The sequence below is a fragment of the Phoxinus phoxinus genome, assembly GCF_949152265.1.
Source record: "Phoxinus phoxinus genome assembly, chromosome: 25".
In the NCBI taxonomy this organism is placed as follows: domain Eukaryota; kingdom Metazoa; phylum Chordata; class Actinopteri; order Cypriniformes; family Leuciscidae; genus Phoxinus; species Phoxinus phoxinus.
In genome coordinates this window covers 21,809,412-21,828,719 of record NC_136900.1, presented here as the reverse complement: position 1 = coordinate 21,828,719, position 19,308 = coordinate 21,809,412, and the positions used below count along the sequence as shown (strand labels likewise).

The window sequence follows — 19,308 nt, the reverse complement described above, 5'->3', positions numbered from 1 at the left end:
TAACTAACCTTCAGTCTGTGAATCACTACCGACATTTGTTAGTTTGGACATAGAGTGAAATATTTTAATTAAAGTCTTCCAATGCTCACGCCATTATTTAATCTCTTATAAGACAGTCAGTGTTTCACTGGGGTGGCATCCGTGACAGTGTAAAGTAAGTACTGAAGTACTGTACGGACAGTAAGTACTGAACTTCTGTGCTATCATGAGTCACTTTGAGAAGTAAATGTGAATATTTAATAGAGATTTCCTCAGGCCAGGGCAGGTGTCGAAGGTGTCATTCAGACAAAGACAGAATCACTTGCCCTTCCCTGAGAAAGCATGTTCAACTTTTCTACCACCTTAATCCGCCAGACGTGGAGTCTGACAACTCTCAAATATGAATATGCCCTGTGAAACGTGTACTGTAGATCAATTATGCTAATATAAACTACTGTCACGAAGCATAAAGACACTATTTGAAATGTAAAGTTTAACAAATCATCTGCCAGTGCCCTTTATATTGGCACCGCGGCCATTATATATTTAAAACAGTAATATACTAAACCTAAACCAATCTTGACAAACTATATAATTTGAAAACTTAATCTCTAGTTTTCATTTTTTGGTGACTGATTTTTAAAATGAATTACAGAGGAGCCGTAATTTATCAATTTGCAACAAGAATATTTTCATACTCCTAAGGCGTGTTCAGACCTTTATTTTGAAATAGTGATGAACATGAAAAATCATGAAAGAATGGTAGAAACCTCAGTTTGTTTTCATGCCAAGAGTTCAAAAGATAGCATCCATTCAATTCTTTTAGAAAAAAAGGTCTGAAAATGTTTTAATATAAAGAAAAAAATAATAGATTCACCATTCGTGGCAGCGAGCTATAATGCACATACGGGATCGTTTTATGTTTCTTAGAGGTTGAATTCATTTCAAAATCTGCCAAACTTCCAATACTACTTCTGAATAGGATTTCTACTTCATAAATTGTATGAAAATTGTAAAAATAATGGTTCAGATCACTCAAACAACATATGGAAATGGAGGCAGCCTCATATGGGCAGTAATGTCAACTAGTGGAAAAGTTTGGTACTGCGCACAAACTAAATTCACTGAAAGCTTCTTTTTTGAGAAATCAACCTAAAATAACGCAACTTGAAACACAACTTGTTCAGATTTTTGCCTTTGATTTTTTTTTGCAGTTTTAGAGTCCACCAGGTTTTGAAAATATATATTTTATATAAAATATGAATAATTACATTTTTAACGGTGTACATTTTCATAAACTCAACTACTATAACTTTTTTTATGTTTAACTTTTTTTTTTTTTAATCTGCCAAATGTCTTCTTAAAAACAAGACCAATCTTACATCTATATTCCAAAGCATTCTTGAATTACAACCATTTAAGTTCGGACTGTGCATTTTCATGTCTATTAGAAAAAAGGGGGGCACTTGATAAGGGGTTCAAATAAAAAGTAAAAGTAGCGTGTACACCGTGGGCTTCTTTGTCATTTTTAAAACCTTTCCTTCCTTTGTAAAGTTATTTATTTGATTATTTTGTTGTTTTGCTTTGGTTTGTTGTGTGCTTTATTATGTGTTGTGTTTCTTTTGTAGTGTGTTTTTTTGTTTTTGCTTTGCTTTGTTGAGTGTTGTATTATGTGTTATTTCATTTTTGCACGCTTGTTTTTTTGTTTTGTGCGTGAGTTTCTGTGTTTTGAGTTTTTTGTTCACTTTGTTTAGCTTTGTTTGTTGTTGTGTGTTGTATTATGTGTTGTTTAGTTTTTTGTTTTATCCTTGCTTTGCTTTGAGTTTTTATTTTTGCTTTTGTTTAATTATGTTTCCTTTGCGTTGATTTAGTTGTTGTTTTTGTATCGTTTTTTTGTTTTATTTCGATTCGTTCTATTTTGTTTTGATTTTGTATTGCTTTGTTGTTGGGTTTTGTGTGTGTGTATTTTTTGAGTTTTTTGTTGTCTTGTCTATTATGTGTTTAGTTTGTGTACTGAGTTTAATTAATGCAATGTTCATTGGGGCCTATGACGACTGCAATGACCAGTTTCTTCAGAACTAACCACAGAATTCCATCACCATCCCAGTTATGGCACGTGATTATTGTAATTGCAATAATCAAAATATTAGATGTTAGACATTTTAAAGAGAACACTTTTTAGGTTCAAGAAATCATGGACAACACAAAAAAAGCTCAAAAAATGAATAATAAATAAATCACAATAAATGCAGATGGTCTATTTTAAGAATTATTAGGATTCACATGTGCACTGCATTTGCAATTGTGATGTACACATTATTGATTGAAACGTCTGACAAAGAGTTGTCCGTTTTGCTGTGGAGACTATATTAAATTTGTTTTTATCAAAGACATTGAGCACAGATTATATGGCAGTGTCTAGAAGATCAAACACAAAACTACTAGGCCAGAGATCTTAGACAGAGATAACCATTTTTATGAACTTGAATGATGTGAACCATATTAACAATGTGCCATAACGACAAAAGCAGCAAATATACATTAAACACCCTTTGAACAGGCTTAGCTTAGCAGCGTTTATATCGACTAATTACAAAGGGAATGTTGAATGAAGCCAAAGTAGAAAGTAATCGTTTGGAAACTAAGGTAAATATTGGCAAGTACAGTTGCGTCACCATTTTAATATTCCCCATTAAAAAAACAACATTATGTAGACAATTGAAACTTCCTAATACTCACATAACATCTTTTTTTTTTTCTCCAATGAGATTTATTAGATAACAATAATTATCGACACACACCTAGCTTGGGGTGTTTCATCAGAGATTTAACCTGAAATGAATTCTCAATAACTATGCGTGTTTAATAAGTTTCACTGGGTGTGGTTATGTTCAAGTGCAAATAAAACACAATAAAAATACATTGTGGTAGCCTATCATTACATATAATAACAACGTTGATGATCTTGAGGCAAAATTGCCATATCTTTAAATTACAATATTTATCAATGAATAAATTACACAGATACCATCAGGTTCCCGCTCATCGCTGTGACAGTGAATGTCGTGGAAAATTATAAGCATATTAATCACAGTGAAGAAATCTCAAAGCATGACATTTTTGGTGAGGGCTTCATAACATTTGAATGACTCATACTTAGTTACTGTCACTACAGTACGGCATTTGGCACAGTATGACATTTCCGGCCAATGACATCCAGAGAACTGGAACAGTGAGTAGACGACGATTGAGACATCAAGTTCACTTGATTCTGTGAAAAAAGGAAACACAGGGAGGGGTTTCCAGAATGGGAAGGGGGGTGAATGTGTGTGTGCTTTAAAAATGAATGTATTTCTATATAAATATATATACATATATATTTATATATATAAATGTATTTCACAGAACAAATAAAGTCATGGGCCTTTGAAAGACTAAATAAAGCTTAAAGGGTTAGTTCACCCAAAAATGAAAATAATGTCATTAATGACTCACCCTCATGTCGTTCTAAGCCCGTAAGACCTCCGTTCATCTTCGGAACACAGTTTAAGATATTTTAGATTTAGTCCGAGAGATTTCTGTCCCTCCATTGAAACTGTATATACAGTATACTGTCCATGTCCATAAAGGTAATAAAAACATCATCAAAGTAGTCCATGTGACATCAGTGGGTTAGTTAGAAGTTTTTGAAGCATCGAAAATACTTTTTGGTCCAAAAATAACACAAAATAAGACTTTATTCAGCATTGTATTCTCTCCCGGGTCTGTTGTCAATCCTTCACAGTTACGCTGATGGCGTAAGACGCTGATGACGTGTTATCTGGTGCGCCCGAGCTTCATTTATAGACTGAGGGAGACGCACGCTGTAAAAGTGTCTCATCCGCGACATGCACATTTACGCACCATTAAAAAAATGATATCCACGCAAACAATGTAGAATAGCTTGAATATAGCGTGCGTCTCCCTCAGACTGTAAACGAAGCTCGGGCGCACCAGATAACACGTCATCAGCGTCTTCCGTCAGCAGCGTCACTGCGGAGTCCTGAACGCAGATTCACAACAGACCCGGGAGAGAATACAATGCTGAATAAAGTCTTATTTTGTGTTATTTTTGGACCAAAAAGTATTGTCGATGCTTCAAAAACTTCTAACTAACCCACTGATGTCACATGGACTACTGTGATGATGTTTTTATTACCTTTATGGACATGGACAGTATACTGTATATACAGTTTCAATGGACGGACAGAAAGCTCTCGGACTAAATCTAAAATATCTTAAACTGTGTTCCGAAGATGAGCGGAGGTCTTACGGGCTTAGAACGACATGAGGGTGAGTCATTAATGACATTATTTTCATTTTTGGGTGAACTAACCCTTTAATGTTTAATTTGTCTATTAGGTTGGCTGCATACAGTAGGCTTTGATATTGATTCTGGATAATGCTTTTATGTAACATTTACTTTCTTCCACGGAACAATGGAGATATGACTGATGGTAATTTAATCCAGTCAAGCTGTCTCATGTTTTCATTGGGAAGAGCAGGCACTATGACAGTGGTATGTGCTACTTTAATCAGATGACATTATAATAAATGCCTTTAATTTTACGTGATCCCAATAGTCCTGTCTATTTAAAATACCTTAATTTTGTTATGTATGTGTGAGTTTGTTTGACTGTCTACTGACGCCATCTAGAGGCTTTATCCAGACTCTCAAGTTTAGTTCTCTATTTCAAAATATGCCTACTTGATTATTTAGATATCATTACAACATACCAGAATATCAGCACAAACGATAAAAAAGGTGACGGAAAATTTAATACAAATATTGTGCCAATAATAAAGGCTAATATATTACAAGATATTGCGCAAAATAAGTAATTAGTGCATATGGAGAAACAAGTAATATATATATATATATATATATATATATATATATGTATGTGTAAAAAAATACCAATGGCATAAAATAAAATAACAGTGCAAAGTAAACTAAGAATATATAATATATAGCCTATAATATATAGACTAATATAATGCGATATTGCGCAAAATAAGTAAAATAACAATAGTGCATATGGAGAAATAAGTAATATAAAAAAATACAATAGCATAATATAAAATAGGCTAACCGTGCAGAGTACACTAAGAATATATAATATAATATACCATAATAGCCTATTATTTAGCATAGCATAATACAATATAATATACGATTATTAGATATTGTGCAAAAGAAGTAAAAACAAAACAGTGCATATGGAGAAACAAGCAATATTAAAAATTAAAATAGTCTACCAACAATGAAATAACAGTGCAGAGTTAACTAAAAACGAAGGGATCAACGAATAATCCAACGAAAAAAAGTTTTAAACCAATTATTCACAATTCTTTCTGAATATTTTTCGCAATTCAGAGTTTCTGTTGGTAATGCTTTATAACCGTTTTGCTATCTTCTTTTTTTATCACCCCGCGTTAACATTTTCATATAAAAAGTATCTATTTATGCTTATTTAACAACATAGATATGTAACCTCTCTCTGTTATTGTTTTCTTTCTTTTCTTGTTTCCTTTGCATAATGTATTATCCCGGAAATAGACCATGTGACTCGAGCTGAGCCAATGAGAATCGCCGCAGCTCAGCTCAGGTCACCTGAACACAAAACACTAACTTTCTGTCACATGACTCGTGTTTTGACAGTTTCAGCGCATTTCTCGTGTAGAGCGACACACACACACCTGCAGTCGGACACTACACGACTGAAGCGACAGCAGCATGGCTCGCCCCGGCACACACTCTGCTCGTCTGCGGGTCTGGCTCTTGCTGGTGGCGGTGGGTCTCACAGTGGAGCCGGTGTGCGGAGTCTGGCCGCTGCCGCAGAGCATCCATCAGTCCCCGGACAGATACAGTCTGAGTCCGCAGCTCTTCTCCTTCACTTACGGAAAGGACTCGGCAGCTCAGACTGGATGCTCCGTCCTGGATGCTGCTTTCAACAGATACTTCTCCATCATATTCCCCGACTTTACAAAAGGACCAGGTTGGTTTAAAGGATAATTCCGGTATTTAACACCTTGAGTCTATATTGTAGTTTGTTTTGGATGAACAAGAGTGGTGGACAACATTTTTTTGACAATGGTTCCTCTCTCGAGTTTTTGACTATAAAAGAATTGGCCATGGACCCATTTAACATTGGAGTCAATGTGCATGTCCGAAAATGTCATTAAAACTGCCAATAATGTTTGTTTACAAAACTGTGCAACTCACCGAGTGATTAGTGGTGTTCGTTGATGTTCCAGAAACAAAAAGTGTTGCGAAATACAGTTTCTGTCGTGTTTTATTCGTCATTTTGTAAGTTACAGGGTTGTGAAGTGTCTGAAAAAATAGTTCCACTATAGCAAAATAAACGGCTTGGAATCATATATTGCGACGATATATTGTTTATAATCATCAACGAACACCACTAACCACTCGGTGAGTTGCACAGTTTTGTAAACGAACATTATTGGCTGTTTTAATGACATTTTCGGACATGCCCATTGACTCCAATGTTAAATGGGTCCATGGCCAATTCTTTTATAGTCAAAAACTCGAGAGAGGAACCATTGTCAAAAAAATGTTGTCCACCACTCTTGTTCATCCAAAACAAACAAAGTTCATTAAAACTTTACATACACACTCTGGGGACATCAGAGACTTACTGTATTTTACATCTTGTGAAAAGGTCATTATACCTCCCCTTTAAAGTAACGCTTTTTAACTGGGTTCAGACAGCGTGTGTGCGCCTAAATAGCTCTTCATAGTCAAATGAAATAATTTTGCAATGCTGAATAATGTGTGTTAATATGTTGATGTTTCTTTGAGCAGAAAACGGGCTTCGCTACTGGTCGGAGTCAATACCCTTTGTGGTGTCGGTGAGTGTCAAAAGCAGAGGATGTGACGGCTACCCTGACGAAGATTCAGATGAGAGCTGTGAGTGTTTCCTGATCACGTGACCTTGAGATGGAACCCCTGCTGACCTTTGACCTTTTATTTACTCTGATGATTTGTGAGAAAGTCTGCTATATTAGAAGGTGTAATCACACTGTCCAGTTTCAAAATTTGTGCCATATTATAAAGCATATGTAATATGCTAAGACATTCTTAAAGGATAATTCCGGTATTTAACACCTTGAGTCTATATTGTAGTTTGTTTTGGATGAACAAGAGTGGTGGACAACATTTTTTTGACAATGGTTCCTCTCTCGAGTTTTTGACTGTAAAAGAATTGGCCATGGACGCATTTAACATTGGAGTCAATGGGCATGTCCGAAAATGTCATTAAAACAGCCAATAATGTTCGTTTACAAAACTGTTAAACTCACCGAGTGATTAGTGGTGTTAGTTGATGTTCCAGAAACAAAAAGTGTTGCGAAATACAGTTTATGTCGTGTTTTATTCGTCATTTTGTAAAATCCCATTGAATTCTGTTGAAGGACTGAGTGCTCGTTCATATAAATGCGCTACCGGAAACGGAAAGGGGGCTGTTTACATTTGGTCGATGTAGTCTTTTTGCTCGCTTCTGTTTCTCATAATAAGGGTAGCGAGCAGAGCAACTGTGCTCCGGGAGAGTAAGCGAAATAAACAAACAAAACCTTGAAAATATTGAAAGACGTGACCACTGACCAGTGCAATATGAAGTTGAACTCGACTGTGACCGTGAGTGTCCCGTGAGACATAAACATCGGTTATCGCCATCAAGTGGTCGGGAGTGTGCTAACGCTTCAGATTCAAATATTGAGCGGAAGTTACACGGTTGTGAAGTGTCTGAAAAAATAGTTCCACTATAGCAAAATAAACGGATTGGAATCATATATTGCGACGATATATTGTTTATAATCATCAACGAACACCACTAACCACTCGGTGAGTTTAACAGTTTTGTAAACGAACATTATTGGCTGTTTTAATGACATTTTCGGACATGCCCATTGACTCCAATGTTAAATGGGTCCATGGCCAATTCTATTATAGTCAAAAACTCGAGAGAGGAACCATTGTCAAAAAAATGTTGTCCACCACTCTTGTTCATCCAAAACAAACTACAATATAGACTCAAGGTGTTAAATACCGGAATTATCCTTTAACATGTTTTTGTTGCTGCAGATAAGCTGAGTGTTGCTGATGGCCAGGCTGTTCTGAGATCAGCGACTGTATGGGGTTCTCTGAGAGGTGTGACTCATCTTGCATTTTATGCTGATTGATTTTTCCATTTGTGCATAATTCTTAGCTTGACAGCACTAACTAAATATTTGTCTTTTTCAACTTCTGAAACCTGAAAATCAGGTCTGGAGTCTTTCAGTCAGCTTGTGTACCAGGATGATTATGGCTCTGTAAGTTTTGTGTGACGGTATTTAGTCATGTGATTGTCACGGTGTATTCGCATGTTAAATATGTTCTTTTAATCGTCTTTTCCATGCAGTATTTTCTCAACAAGACAGAGATTGTAGACTTCCCACGGTTTGCATTTAGAGGACTTTTACTGGACACTTCAAGGCATTATTTACCCCTCCATGCTATTTTGAAGACCCTGGTATGTATTTACTGGTCATTATAAATTGTATTTAATGTTTTTTTTTTTACTATTATACACTATAGCATTCAAAGGTTTGGGGTCGGTAAGATTTAAAAAAAAAACGTGTTTGAAAGAAGTCTCTTATGCTCACAAAGGCTGCATAATTTATTTGATCAAAAACACAGTAATGATATAAAATAGTATTACAATTTCAAATAAGCGTTTCTATTTTAATATATTTTAAAATGTAATTTATTCCTGTGATCAAAGCTGAATTACTCCAGTCTTCGGTGTCACATGATCCTTCAAAAATCAGTCTAATGTGATGATTTGCTGCTCAAGAATTTTTATTATTATTATAATGATGAAAAAGACGGCTTTGCTGGGCTTGTTGCTTTAGTAAATGCCGTGTTTTACAGTGGATTTAGAACAGCTAAGGGGCGTTGTTAGGCACGACGCGGAGCGTTTTATAAAACGTTTTTTATAAAACGCTTACTACTTAAAAATATTCATTTTAATATTTATTTTATTAATAAAATAAACACCAGCAACAACAAAAATATAACGTTATAACACATTTATTCCTCCGCCAAGCAATGTAGTTCCAGAGAGGTTGCTAAGCAACATGCAGCAACAAAGAATCACAAACGGCAGTTGCGCAAAGAATTAACCAATCAGAATCAAGGACTGGAACTATCCGTTTTATAATTCAATAGAAACTTTTGTAACATAATAAATGTCTTTACTGTCGCTTCTGATCAATTTAATTCCTTGCTGAATTAATGTTTTAAGTATTGTGAAATAAATAAATTGAATTAAAATGTTCCTTAGGATGCTATGGCTTACAGTAAATTCAACGTCTTTCACTGGCACATCGTGGATGATCCTTCTTTTCCGTATCAGAGCCGCACCTTTCCTGACCTCAGTAAGAAGGTAAAGGGACTGTAATTGTCGTTTAAGTTTTTTTTTTTGGTTTGAGTTTTTCATCTAACTTTATTTTATTTTAGCTTTATTTTAATTAACAAGTGATTTTTTTTAATGAGTTTTAGTTTCCAATAACAACACTGGCATATCTTTTTCTTCTAGGGAGCTTTTCATCCGTTCACTCATATCTACACGCAGTCAGATGTGATGAGAGTTATTGAACACGCGAGAATGAGAGGCATTAGAGTCGTACCTGAGTTTGACTCGCCTGGACACACTCAGTCATGGGGGAAAGGTACACACACACACACACACACACACACACACACACACACACACACACACACACACACACACACACACACACACACACACACACACACACACACACACACACACACACTCAGTGTTGGGGAAAGTTACTTTTAAAAGTTATGTCTTACAATATTGTGTTACTCTCTATAAAAGTAACTAATGCTGTTACTTAGTTACTTTTCATGGATAGTAATGTGTTGCGTTACTTTTTCTCATCTGGGATGGGCTTGCTTTAGCCCATTGGTTTTTTTAATAATAAAAAAGTTATATTTTTGGCAAAAGTTAATAACCTTTCACACCTAAAGTGAACTGCATAATAACTGCAAAATCACACCTGAACAGTAGAGGGCGCCGCTCAAGCAAACCTTTGAGCTGTGGTGCCGTTCTGGATTGCAGAAGAATAAGATGGAGAAGAAAATTAAACACAAATGTGATGTTCGCAGCAAAGACATTGGTTAATAAAGTGAGATTAAATACATAAAGTAGACTATTTGTGTTAATTAGCATATTTCATTATTGCAGCTTTGCGTAATATTCTGAGTTTCCATTTAGCTGTTTTAATAGTTTTGAGGAATACTAAATATGTTTTTGTGCAAGTGAGATGAGTAAATACCTGCTCGCATTTAGTCTAAAACTGCAATAACATCATGTTTGCTCGGCACTTACTCCCGATTCCTCTCAACATGCGGACAGGAGAGCTGTCAGTCAATACATGGGAAAACAAAGTAACTTGTGTTACTTGTGAAAAAGTAACTCCGATATTTTGTTGTAAATTTAAAAGTAATGCGTTACTTTACTAGTTACTTGAAAAAAGTAATCTGATTACACAACTCGCGTTGCTTGTTATGCGTTACGACCAACACTGCACACATCTAAAACATTTAAAAATAATAATTGTAAAGAATTAGGGTTGTCACAGTACCAAAATGTCAGTATTCGGGACCAATATCCGGCACTAATTTCGGTACCTGAGCAAAGAACGTATCACAGTCAGTCATCGCAGTTTCCGATTCAATTGCGAGTTTAAATGCGGTTGTCAATCCATAAACTTTGCAGCGTACTGAGCAGCATGAAAAACTAAACTTGTATTCAGATTGTGAATGGGTAATAAACAGAAACCAAGAGAAGAGCGGGTTTAAAGGTCCTGTTCTTCGTGATCCCGTTTTTTAAACTTTAGCTAGTATGTAATGTTGCTGTGAGAGCATAAATAATACCTGTAAAATTATAAAGCTCAAAGTTCAATGCCAAGCGAGATATTTGATTTAAAGGGCACCTATTATGACATTTAAAATGTTCCTAATGTTGTTTAGGGAGTCCCCAACAACAGTTTTACATGCATGCAATGTCAAAAAACACTTTTGTTTTCGTATAATATGCATTTATTTTTACCTGATTTGCTCACCGACTCCCAAATGATTCGTTCAACGACTCGTTTTTTCAAACCCCTCCTTTGCACGACGCTAATCTGCGATTGGTCAGATGACCAGCAGTGTTTACAGAGATAATACTTATTGTTTAACACGGAGTACAATGATGCTTTTATCAATTAAATCGTGTTATAATAATGATTATAGTCCACTGCTTTGTAGTTTGTAGTAAAAAACTAAAAATTAGATAAATAATTTAATGTTACATTAGCGAGCATAGCCCAGAGTTCATATTGTAAAAGCACAATCAGTCTTTGTTTGCGTTTGCCCGATGCATAAACATAACGTTTTTACAACAAAAAAAATGCAGTTACGTTACTACGAGGTATTACTCTATTCTTTAAGACGACTCCGAAAACAACGACAAACACTTCACATATCTCAATACAATTGTCATTGAAGACCTAGAAGCTAAACGGTGCTTACACAACAAACAAAATAATTATTAAGCATGCTACATAAAACATAAAAGCAACAATTATTAATAACACTTACAGGCTGTGATACGGAGGAGGAAGCTGATGCAAATACACTTGGAACTGAACCTTCCTTCAATATCAGCCGGCTCGCGAATCCAAGTTTGATTGCATTTAAAAAGCAATCGTCTTCAAAATGGCGCGAACAAAGCACAAGGCTCGGACTATACTTCTGTGGTATAGTTGTATATATGAATTGTAGCCACTTAGTCTTCAAATGCTCCTCCTTGGGCAGATGAAAAAAGTTGGCTTTTGAGTCGCACTTCAGAACACAGCGTCTCGTCTGTTTTCAAGTTTCCCTGCTGGTCTTGGAGCGCAATAAGTGGGCGTATCGTATTCAAATAACTTGACAAGTTGACGTCATCTAGTCAGAGAAAAAGCTTCGGTCTTCTAACGATTCATAAAAATGACTCCGAGTCGACTCTTACTTTTGAAAGACAATAACTTTATATACGGTGCACTTTCATATTTCAAACTTTGCAGGATGTTTTTGTTCACTTAGATCTATGTTACACACTACATGAAAGGTAAATTTCAAAATTCCATAATAGGTGCCCTTTAACAGAAGTCCCTTTTTAAAGCCAGCGAATGGCCGGTTCGGACTACATCCTCTACTTCCTACTTTAATGACGTCGCTAGAACAGTTTTTTGACTAACCTTCGCACACAGGAATACACAAAAGGGGGCGTGGTCTTGTCGCGCTCCTACAGAGAAGAGGAAGAGTTGCGTTTGTAGAGTGTGTTTGTCGTCATGTCGTCGAGACGCTGTTATTTTCATCCCGGAGTCAAATCACCTTTGTTTGGCCATGTTTAGAATAACACTGAGCGCATGCATCTCCACGTTACGGTCAGAGGCGTGACCTTTCCGGGCAACGTGCGCTAATCTGCTGTCCAATCACAACACAGGAACCGCTGGCACAATCAGAACTCGTTACGTATTTCTGAAGGAGGGACTTCATAGAACAAGGAAGTCATCAGCCCGTTTTTAGGACAGTGAAAACAGCGGTATACACACTCTAAAAAATGCTGGGTTGTTTCAACCCAATGTTGGGTCAAATATGGACAAACCCAAATGTTGGGTTAAAAATGTAATGTAAAAATTTTACCCAATGGCTGGGTTTGTCCATATTTGACCCAAAATGGGTTGAAACAACCCAGCATTTTTTAGAGTGTAGATTTTGTGAAAAATACTGCGTTTTTTTACACGCGAAACATGAACACATGTTATATTACACACTGTAAACACAATCAAAGCTTCAAAAACACAGGAAAAACGGGACCTTTAAGCAGATTCTGACTGACTAGCACCTCTGATAGGCCTTTGCGTTCATGCGCTCAACAGATATGATTTTCATTGGCTACAATGCTCAACGCTTGTAAAAACATGCTTTAGATAGAACCTATCACTTGGTACCTAATATGCCCGGTACTGCAGACATGCGGGTTCAGTCAACTCTCTTTTTATTTAAAAACACTACAACGAATAACAATGCTTGTGCTTTATTATCAGGACAGCCAGACCTCTTGACACCTTGTTACAAGGGAGATGTGCCCTCTGGTTCATTTGGACCCGTCGATCCAACGGTAGACACCACTTATACGTTCATGGAACGCCTTTTGAAAGAAGTGAAATATGTGTTTCCTGACTCGTATGTTCACTTAGGAGGGGACGAGGTCAGTTTTTCCTGCTGGTAAGCACCTTTGACATGTTTTGGGCGCCTGCATTTGCATAAAAGGTGGATTTTTTTTTTTTTTTTTTTTTTTTTTTAAAGATTTTAACTGTTAATCTCTCAAACAGGCAGTCCAATCCCAATGTGCGAAAGTTTATGGGAAAGATGGGCTTCGGGAAGGATTTTACCAAACTGGAATCATTCTATATGGAGAGGTGAGTAGAATTGTGGGTGTTTCATATTTCAAAAACTACATCGGTCAAATTATTATTCTTTTTTTTTGTCATGCTCATCAAAAATATGGTAAAAACCGTAATATTGTGAAATATTTGAAATGTATAAGTACTGTTTTCAATTTGAATATATGCTAAAATTTTCAGTGTCACATGATCCTTCAGAAATCTTTCGAATATGATGATTTGCTGTTGAAAACTGTTGTGCTGGAAACCATAATGCAAAGTTAATAAGAGCAACATTTATTTCAAATAGAAATATTTTGTAACATTCGAAATGTTTACTGTCACTTTTGATCAATTTAATGCGTCCTTGCTGAATAACTTTTGAAAAGTAGTGCACATATACCAGGATACAGCTACTTATTCTTTATTATTAATAATTGTCTCGTTTTAGAATAACAGCATCACCTGTTGGCTGCTTTTCCTTCAACTGATCCTTTTATAAATAATTGGAAATATATATATTTAAAACATTAAATAATTTGATGAATATTTCAAGTTTAATTTTGACAAGTTTAATCCCAGATTCTAAAATTAATATTTTTAATATTGTGTTTGAAATCATAAAAAAAACTGATATAAGCACACTTGTGACGCTGCATTGATTCAATTCTGTTTCAATGTTTAGTATATACATTTTCTTGTGATCAAATTATGAACAAACTGTTTATTATACAGATTTACTGCATAAACATAAGAAATAGAGCATTCGTGAACGCAGTGTCTATGGTTTTTCTATGTCTTTATGTCTCTCTTTATGCTCTTCTTTAGTATAATGAACATGACTGCCGCTCTCAACAAAACCTCCATTGTCTGGCAGGACGTGTTTGACTACCGTGAGCGGGTGAGTAGGACTACACTGGCCGCTTTCAGACCTCACAAAGCAGTTTAACTGGAACGAGACGCTTCTCTTCTAGCCCAGAGCCAAGTACGTGGTGGAGGTGTGGAAGCAGGGATGTTACCTGTGCGAGATGCGCCGGGTGACTAAAGCAGGGTTAAAGGTCATCCTGGCGGCTCCTTTCTACCTCGACCTGCCGATACCCACTCACGGCTGGGCCCGCTACTACACCGTGCGGCCGCTAGCCTTTAGGGGTCAGAACATGAGTGCAAAACACTAACAAGTACAAGAGATTGCAGTGCTGTGTCTCAGTGCAGTGATACTTTTACTAACATTTGAATTCAGTCCAGTGTGAACGTGTGTGTGGACTTTATCTGTTATTTTATTAGTATTTATACACTATTATAGTTTGTATTCATCATTTTATTTTTAGATTCAGCTTTAATTGAAATGAACTTCAAATACATTTTTAATAGAGTAGGTTTAGTTAACAGTATAACAACACTGGACTTTCTATTTTGGTCTTTTCAATAGGAATTGCATCAAATACTTAGTAAATTAATATTTTAAGAGAAACATGGGAATGTAACATCTCCCTCTTGCCCAGAGTGCTGCATGAAATCCTGTCGTTACAATCGTTGCAAAGCACTTTCTTACCAGAAGGTGTCGACCACGAGTCGACTTTTGAGGTGAAACATGTCTGTGTACACGTAACACAAGACCAGCCTCCCAGAATATATAAAGCAAAATGAAACAAAGTATGTTTTATTTGTCAGAACTGTGAGCTCTGGTGTTTGTTTTTTTTGGACTTTTGGAGTTTGAGTCTAGCTTGCAACATTTTTTAAATCTTCACCCCATCATTTCCTGTCCTCGCATCACAATACTCTCCATAAAAGTGATAAAAGCCCAAAATTTTGCATTTTTGCACACACACACACACACACACACACACACACACACACACACACACACACACACACACACACACACACACACACACACACACGTCAGAACTGTGGTTTAGTGGTTGAGACGTTGAGCTCTGGTGCTTTTTTGTAGTTTTGTAGTTTAAATCTCGTTTCCACCTCTTCACCCCATCATTTCCTGTCCTCGCTTCACAGTACGCTCCATAAAATTGGTAAAAGCCCCAAAATGTTGCATTTATGCACAAAATAACTTGTTTTTTCATGTCAGAACTGTGGATTAGTGGTTCATTTCCTGTCCTCGCTTCACAATTCGCACCAATAAAATTTGTACAAGTTTAAAAAAATGTGCTTTTTTTTTTTGTACGTCAGACCTGTGGATTAGTGTTTAAGACGTTGAGTTCTGGTGCTTTTTTGGGCTTTTTGATTTGGAGTCTAGCTTGCAACATTTTTTTAAATCTCGTTTCCACCTCCACCCCCTCATTTCCTATCCTCGCTCCACAATAAGATCAATCAAACTGGTAAAAGCTGATGTCAGAACTGTGGATAAGTGGCAAAAATTTTTTTTGTATTCATGCAGATTGATAAAGCAGAGGTTATTGATCAATCCAAAGAGGCAGATGAAGTGCGAAGAGTGCAATGCGTGTGACCCAGTGTTTCCTGTCTGTGCACTGTCTCAGATTCCACAGGACACGGTTCTGGAGATCTGGAAGGGTAAAGGTTACCAGGCTGAACTGAGCAGGATGACCAAGGCCGGGCACAGGGTTCTGCTCTCTGCCCCCTGGTACATCAACCACATCAGCTACGGCCAGGACTGGCGTATTTCCTACGCAGTGCAGCCCCAGAATTTCTCCGGTGTGTGGAGCAGCACGTTAGGCTGGGCTCAATATTTAATATGAAATCGAAAAGCAAACGGGAGATTAATAAGAACCTGATGCCGTTTCCTTGCTCAGATACAGTTGATTCTAATTCATGGGCTGGTGGTTAAGTTAATTTAATAAATTCAGTATACAGATTTAGTCAGTTAGCTCTAATTAATTACACTAAACTATTCTAATTAATAACTATTTCACTTTTAATATAATAACTATTTTGTTTGCTTTGTTGTGGTTTGTAGTGCAGTGCTGGTGTATTTTCAGTGTGTATCTGGTTAAATTTGTGTATATTCTTCCATGTTTTAGACACAAGAGCAAATTAAATCGTTTTTTCTTTTCTTTTTAACTTTAATTTTTAGTATTTTTAGTGCTTAAGCCACTTTATCTGGTCTTATTTTCAGGTAGTTGCCCATGCAGCATTTATATATATATGTATATATATATATATATATATATATATATATATATTTTTTTTTTTTTTTTTTTTTACTTGTTATAGTGGTTAGGTTCCAAAATAAGGTTTTCACGGTGATGCCATATGATAGAACCTAATTTTTTTTTTGTGTGTATTTGATTCAATTTGTGCATTTTTTTTTCTATGGTTTTAGGGACAGAAGAGCAAAAGAAGTTGGTGATCGGCGGAGAGGTCGCCATGTGGGGGGAATATGTCGACGCCACCAATCTGAGCCCACGTCTGTGGTATGACACAAATACACTGACAAGATCATTAATGATATTATTATGATTGTTGCATTTTCCACATCTTCGTGATTGTGTTTGTGAAGGCCGAGAGCCTGCGCCGCAGCTGAGAGGTTGTGGAGCGATGAAGAAAAAACGTTGAACGCAGATCTGGCCTTTCCTCGTCTGGAAGAGTTTCGCTGTGAACTTCTAAGGTATTGAAATAGATTCTTTATCAACCTCTATTAGTCACACTGTACACATACACAATTCATAATATTAACCCTATAAAACCTACTGTGTGACTTTTTGGCTGTATAAACATCATAAACTGCACCAAATTGCATATTTTTGCTCAGTTTGTGCCTCTGAATAAAATGAATGTTTCTTTCCTCCTCGAACACGAGCTCCATATTCATATCCATAACTATACCATGCTAGTGTATAAAAGCCTGACATATCAAATATGATACTCAACTAAAACACACATGCAACTTTAATTTTGAATTTTATTTTAAATATGTTACATTTAAAACATTTCTGACTATTATTTCATACATCAGGCTTTATTAAAGTGAATTATTTCATATTTTCAGTGAGTTTTAAGTGATGAAAGTGACTGAGTTGTTTGTGTTTCTGCAGGCGGGGGATTCTGGCGGAGCCTCTGTATGTCGGCCACTGTAAGCATGAGTACAACGGGCTGTAAGTTCATCGACGAGCCACTAAAACTGAAGAGGGATTCGTTCATGCACTGGAATATTGCTTCTGAATTTGCACAATATTTTTTTATGATCATGCAAACTGACTTTTGCTAAAGAAAATGTACATTTTATTAATAAAGACCTCTGCAAGAATGATTTGCAAGTTGATCTTCTTTCTTAATAATGTATTTATCCTTAAATGCAACGGCCCCCAAAAAGCATTTTGGACACTAAAGTCGCACTTGTATAAATGTTGGTAATAAATTAATAACTGTATGATATCGAAACATTGTCATAGTGCAGATGTAAAATTCAAAACTCTACTTAACCAAGGTTATTATTGTTACTGACTTTCCAAATTTGGAGAGTGGGGTGAGTTGAGCCACTTTTTCCTTGAGGCGTCTTTAAGGCATGGCAGCAATGCGTCCAACTAAAATATGCCATTCGTTTCAGGATGTGGTGCATCCCTGGGAATAATCACTTTGAGTCTGAAATTAACTATTTTCAGAACACGACTTTCCAAAAAAAAGTGGTCTCTTGGCTCAACTTGCCCTCAATGAACACTTGTGAGATCTTTTCAAACTGTCTGTAATTCTCCTTGAACATAAAGTGCTTACTACTAATTATTTTGGCCTCTCTCCATCACAGGGTGAGTAAAATGGTCACATGACTGATTTTAAAAATATTTTTTTATGGTTGTTAAAGAAACAAAGGGTGGCTCAACTTCCCCACTTCCTCCCCCGTCAGGTAAATGGCTGAAGTAAAGTAGCTACACATTTAATGAAATCGCCTGGCACTACGACACCAATCCCGCCTCTCCATCCTCACGGCAGCAGATCCTATTATCTCTGATGGGGTTTAAACAGGAGCTGAAGTAGGACACTGAGAGGCGCGAATGCCTTTTGGAGACCAGTGTCTTTTTTGTGTCTTTTTTAGTTTTATTTATGTATTTATTCAATTACCTTTTTTTACTTATATTTGGCTTCAAACTTATTTTAACTTTGCAACATTTCTCAATTTTTTTTTTTTTGTCTAACTTTTATTTTTCCCTTCCAGATTTATTCCAGTTAAATGATTTTTAATAGTTTAAGTTTTAGTTAACAATAACATAACTGTCTGGAACATTCTTTTAGCATCTACCTTCCTATCTATATATTCACTTTTTTATTACTGTGAATTTTAGGGTCTAAAATTGTCTTAAATAAACAGTGTGTGTGTGTGTAAGAGAATATTTAAATAATATTTATATAACTATTATTACTAAATATTCTCTCACACACACACACACACACACATATATATAAATAAATGAAAACGACATCTAATTATACATAATTTACATTCTAGTTTGTATAAAGACAAAACTTATGTATTTATCTTAATTTGTTTTCTCTGTTAATTGCAGTTGAACTTTCATTCTACAATATTTTACAATATTTTGCATCAATATTTCAATATATTTATGCAATTATGTTATGCTACCGCATGTTGTTATTTTAAAAAGTTTATTTTAGTTAACAAAAACAATTTTCAATAGTTTCAGTGTTAGTTAACAATAACAACAGTGTCTGGAAAAAATCTTTATATATAGATTTATTTTTATTATTGTCAATTTTAGGGTCTAAAATTATTTTAAATAAACGTTTTTCCCAGATCAATAAATATCAAGTATTTAATGATGATCGCACACACACACACACACACACACACACACA

The 19,308-nt window shown here is 35.9% G+C and overlaps 1 protein-coding gene across 2 annotated transcripts; it reads left to right on the top strand.

Moving 5' to 3' along the window:
- Window positions 1-5,615: 5,615 nt before the first annotated feature.
- On the top strand, window positions 5,616-17,754 carry hexa (hexosaminidase A (alpha polypeptide)). Of its 2 annotated transcripts, XR_013796483.1 has the most exons (15): window positions 5,616-6,017; window positions 6,845-6,949; window positions 8,123-8,188; window positions 8,303-8,349; window positions 8,439-8,549; window positions 9,363-9,464; window positions 9,618-9,750; window positions 13,183-13,363; window positions 13,471-13,557; window positions 14,350-14,422; window positions 14,496-14,670; window positions 16,020-16,194; window positions 16,823-16,913; window positions 17,000-17,107; window positions 17,535-17,748. XR_013796483.1 is itself a non-coding variant. In XM_079603458.1 (14 exons), exons 1-14 carry the CDS (start codon window positions 5,756-5,758, stop codon window positions 17,596-17,598), a joined length of 1,605 nt encoding a protein of 534 aa, XP_079459584.1. In that variant the 5' UTR covers window positions 5,621-5,755; the 3' UTR covers window positions 17,599-17,754. The 2 variants fall into 2 exon arrangements, 1 of the variants encoding a protein (XP_079459584.1); XM_079603458.1 differs by lacking the exon at window positions 14,496-14,670 and having other exon boundaries at window positions 5,621-6,017; window positions 17,535-17,754.
- Window positions 17,755-19,308: the final 1,554 nt, after the last annotated feature.

Bases quoted from the DNA above. Each gene is read 5' to 3' on its own strand.
- hexa (XM_079603458.1), top strand. From the start codon at position 5,756: ATGGCTCGCCCCGGCACACACTCTGCTCGTCTGCGGGTCTGGCTCTTG. The intron at 9,751-13,182 runs GTACACACACAC...CTTTATTATCAG, and splicing joins CACTCAGTCATGGGGGAAAG to GACAGCCAGACCTCTTGACA. The intron at 16,914-16,999 runs GTATGACACAAA...GTGTTTGTGAAG, and splicing joins AATCTGAGCCCACGTCTGTG to GCCGAGAGCCTGCGCCGCAG.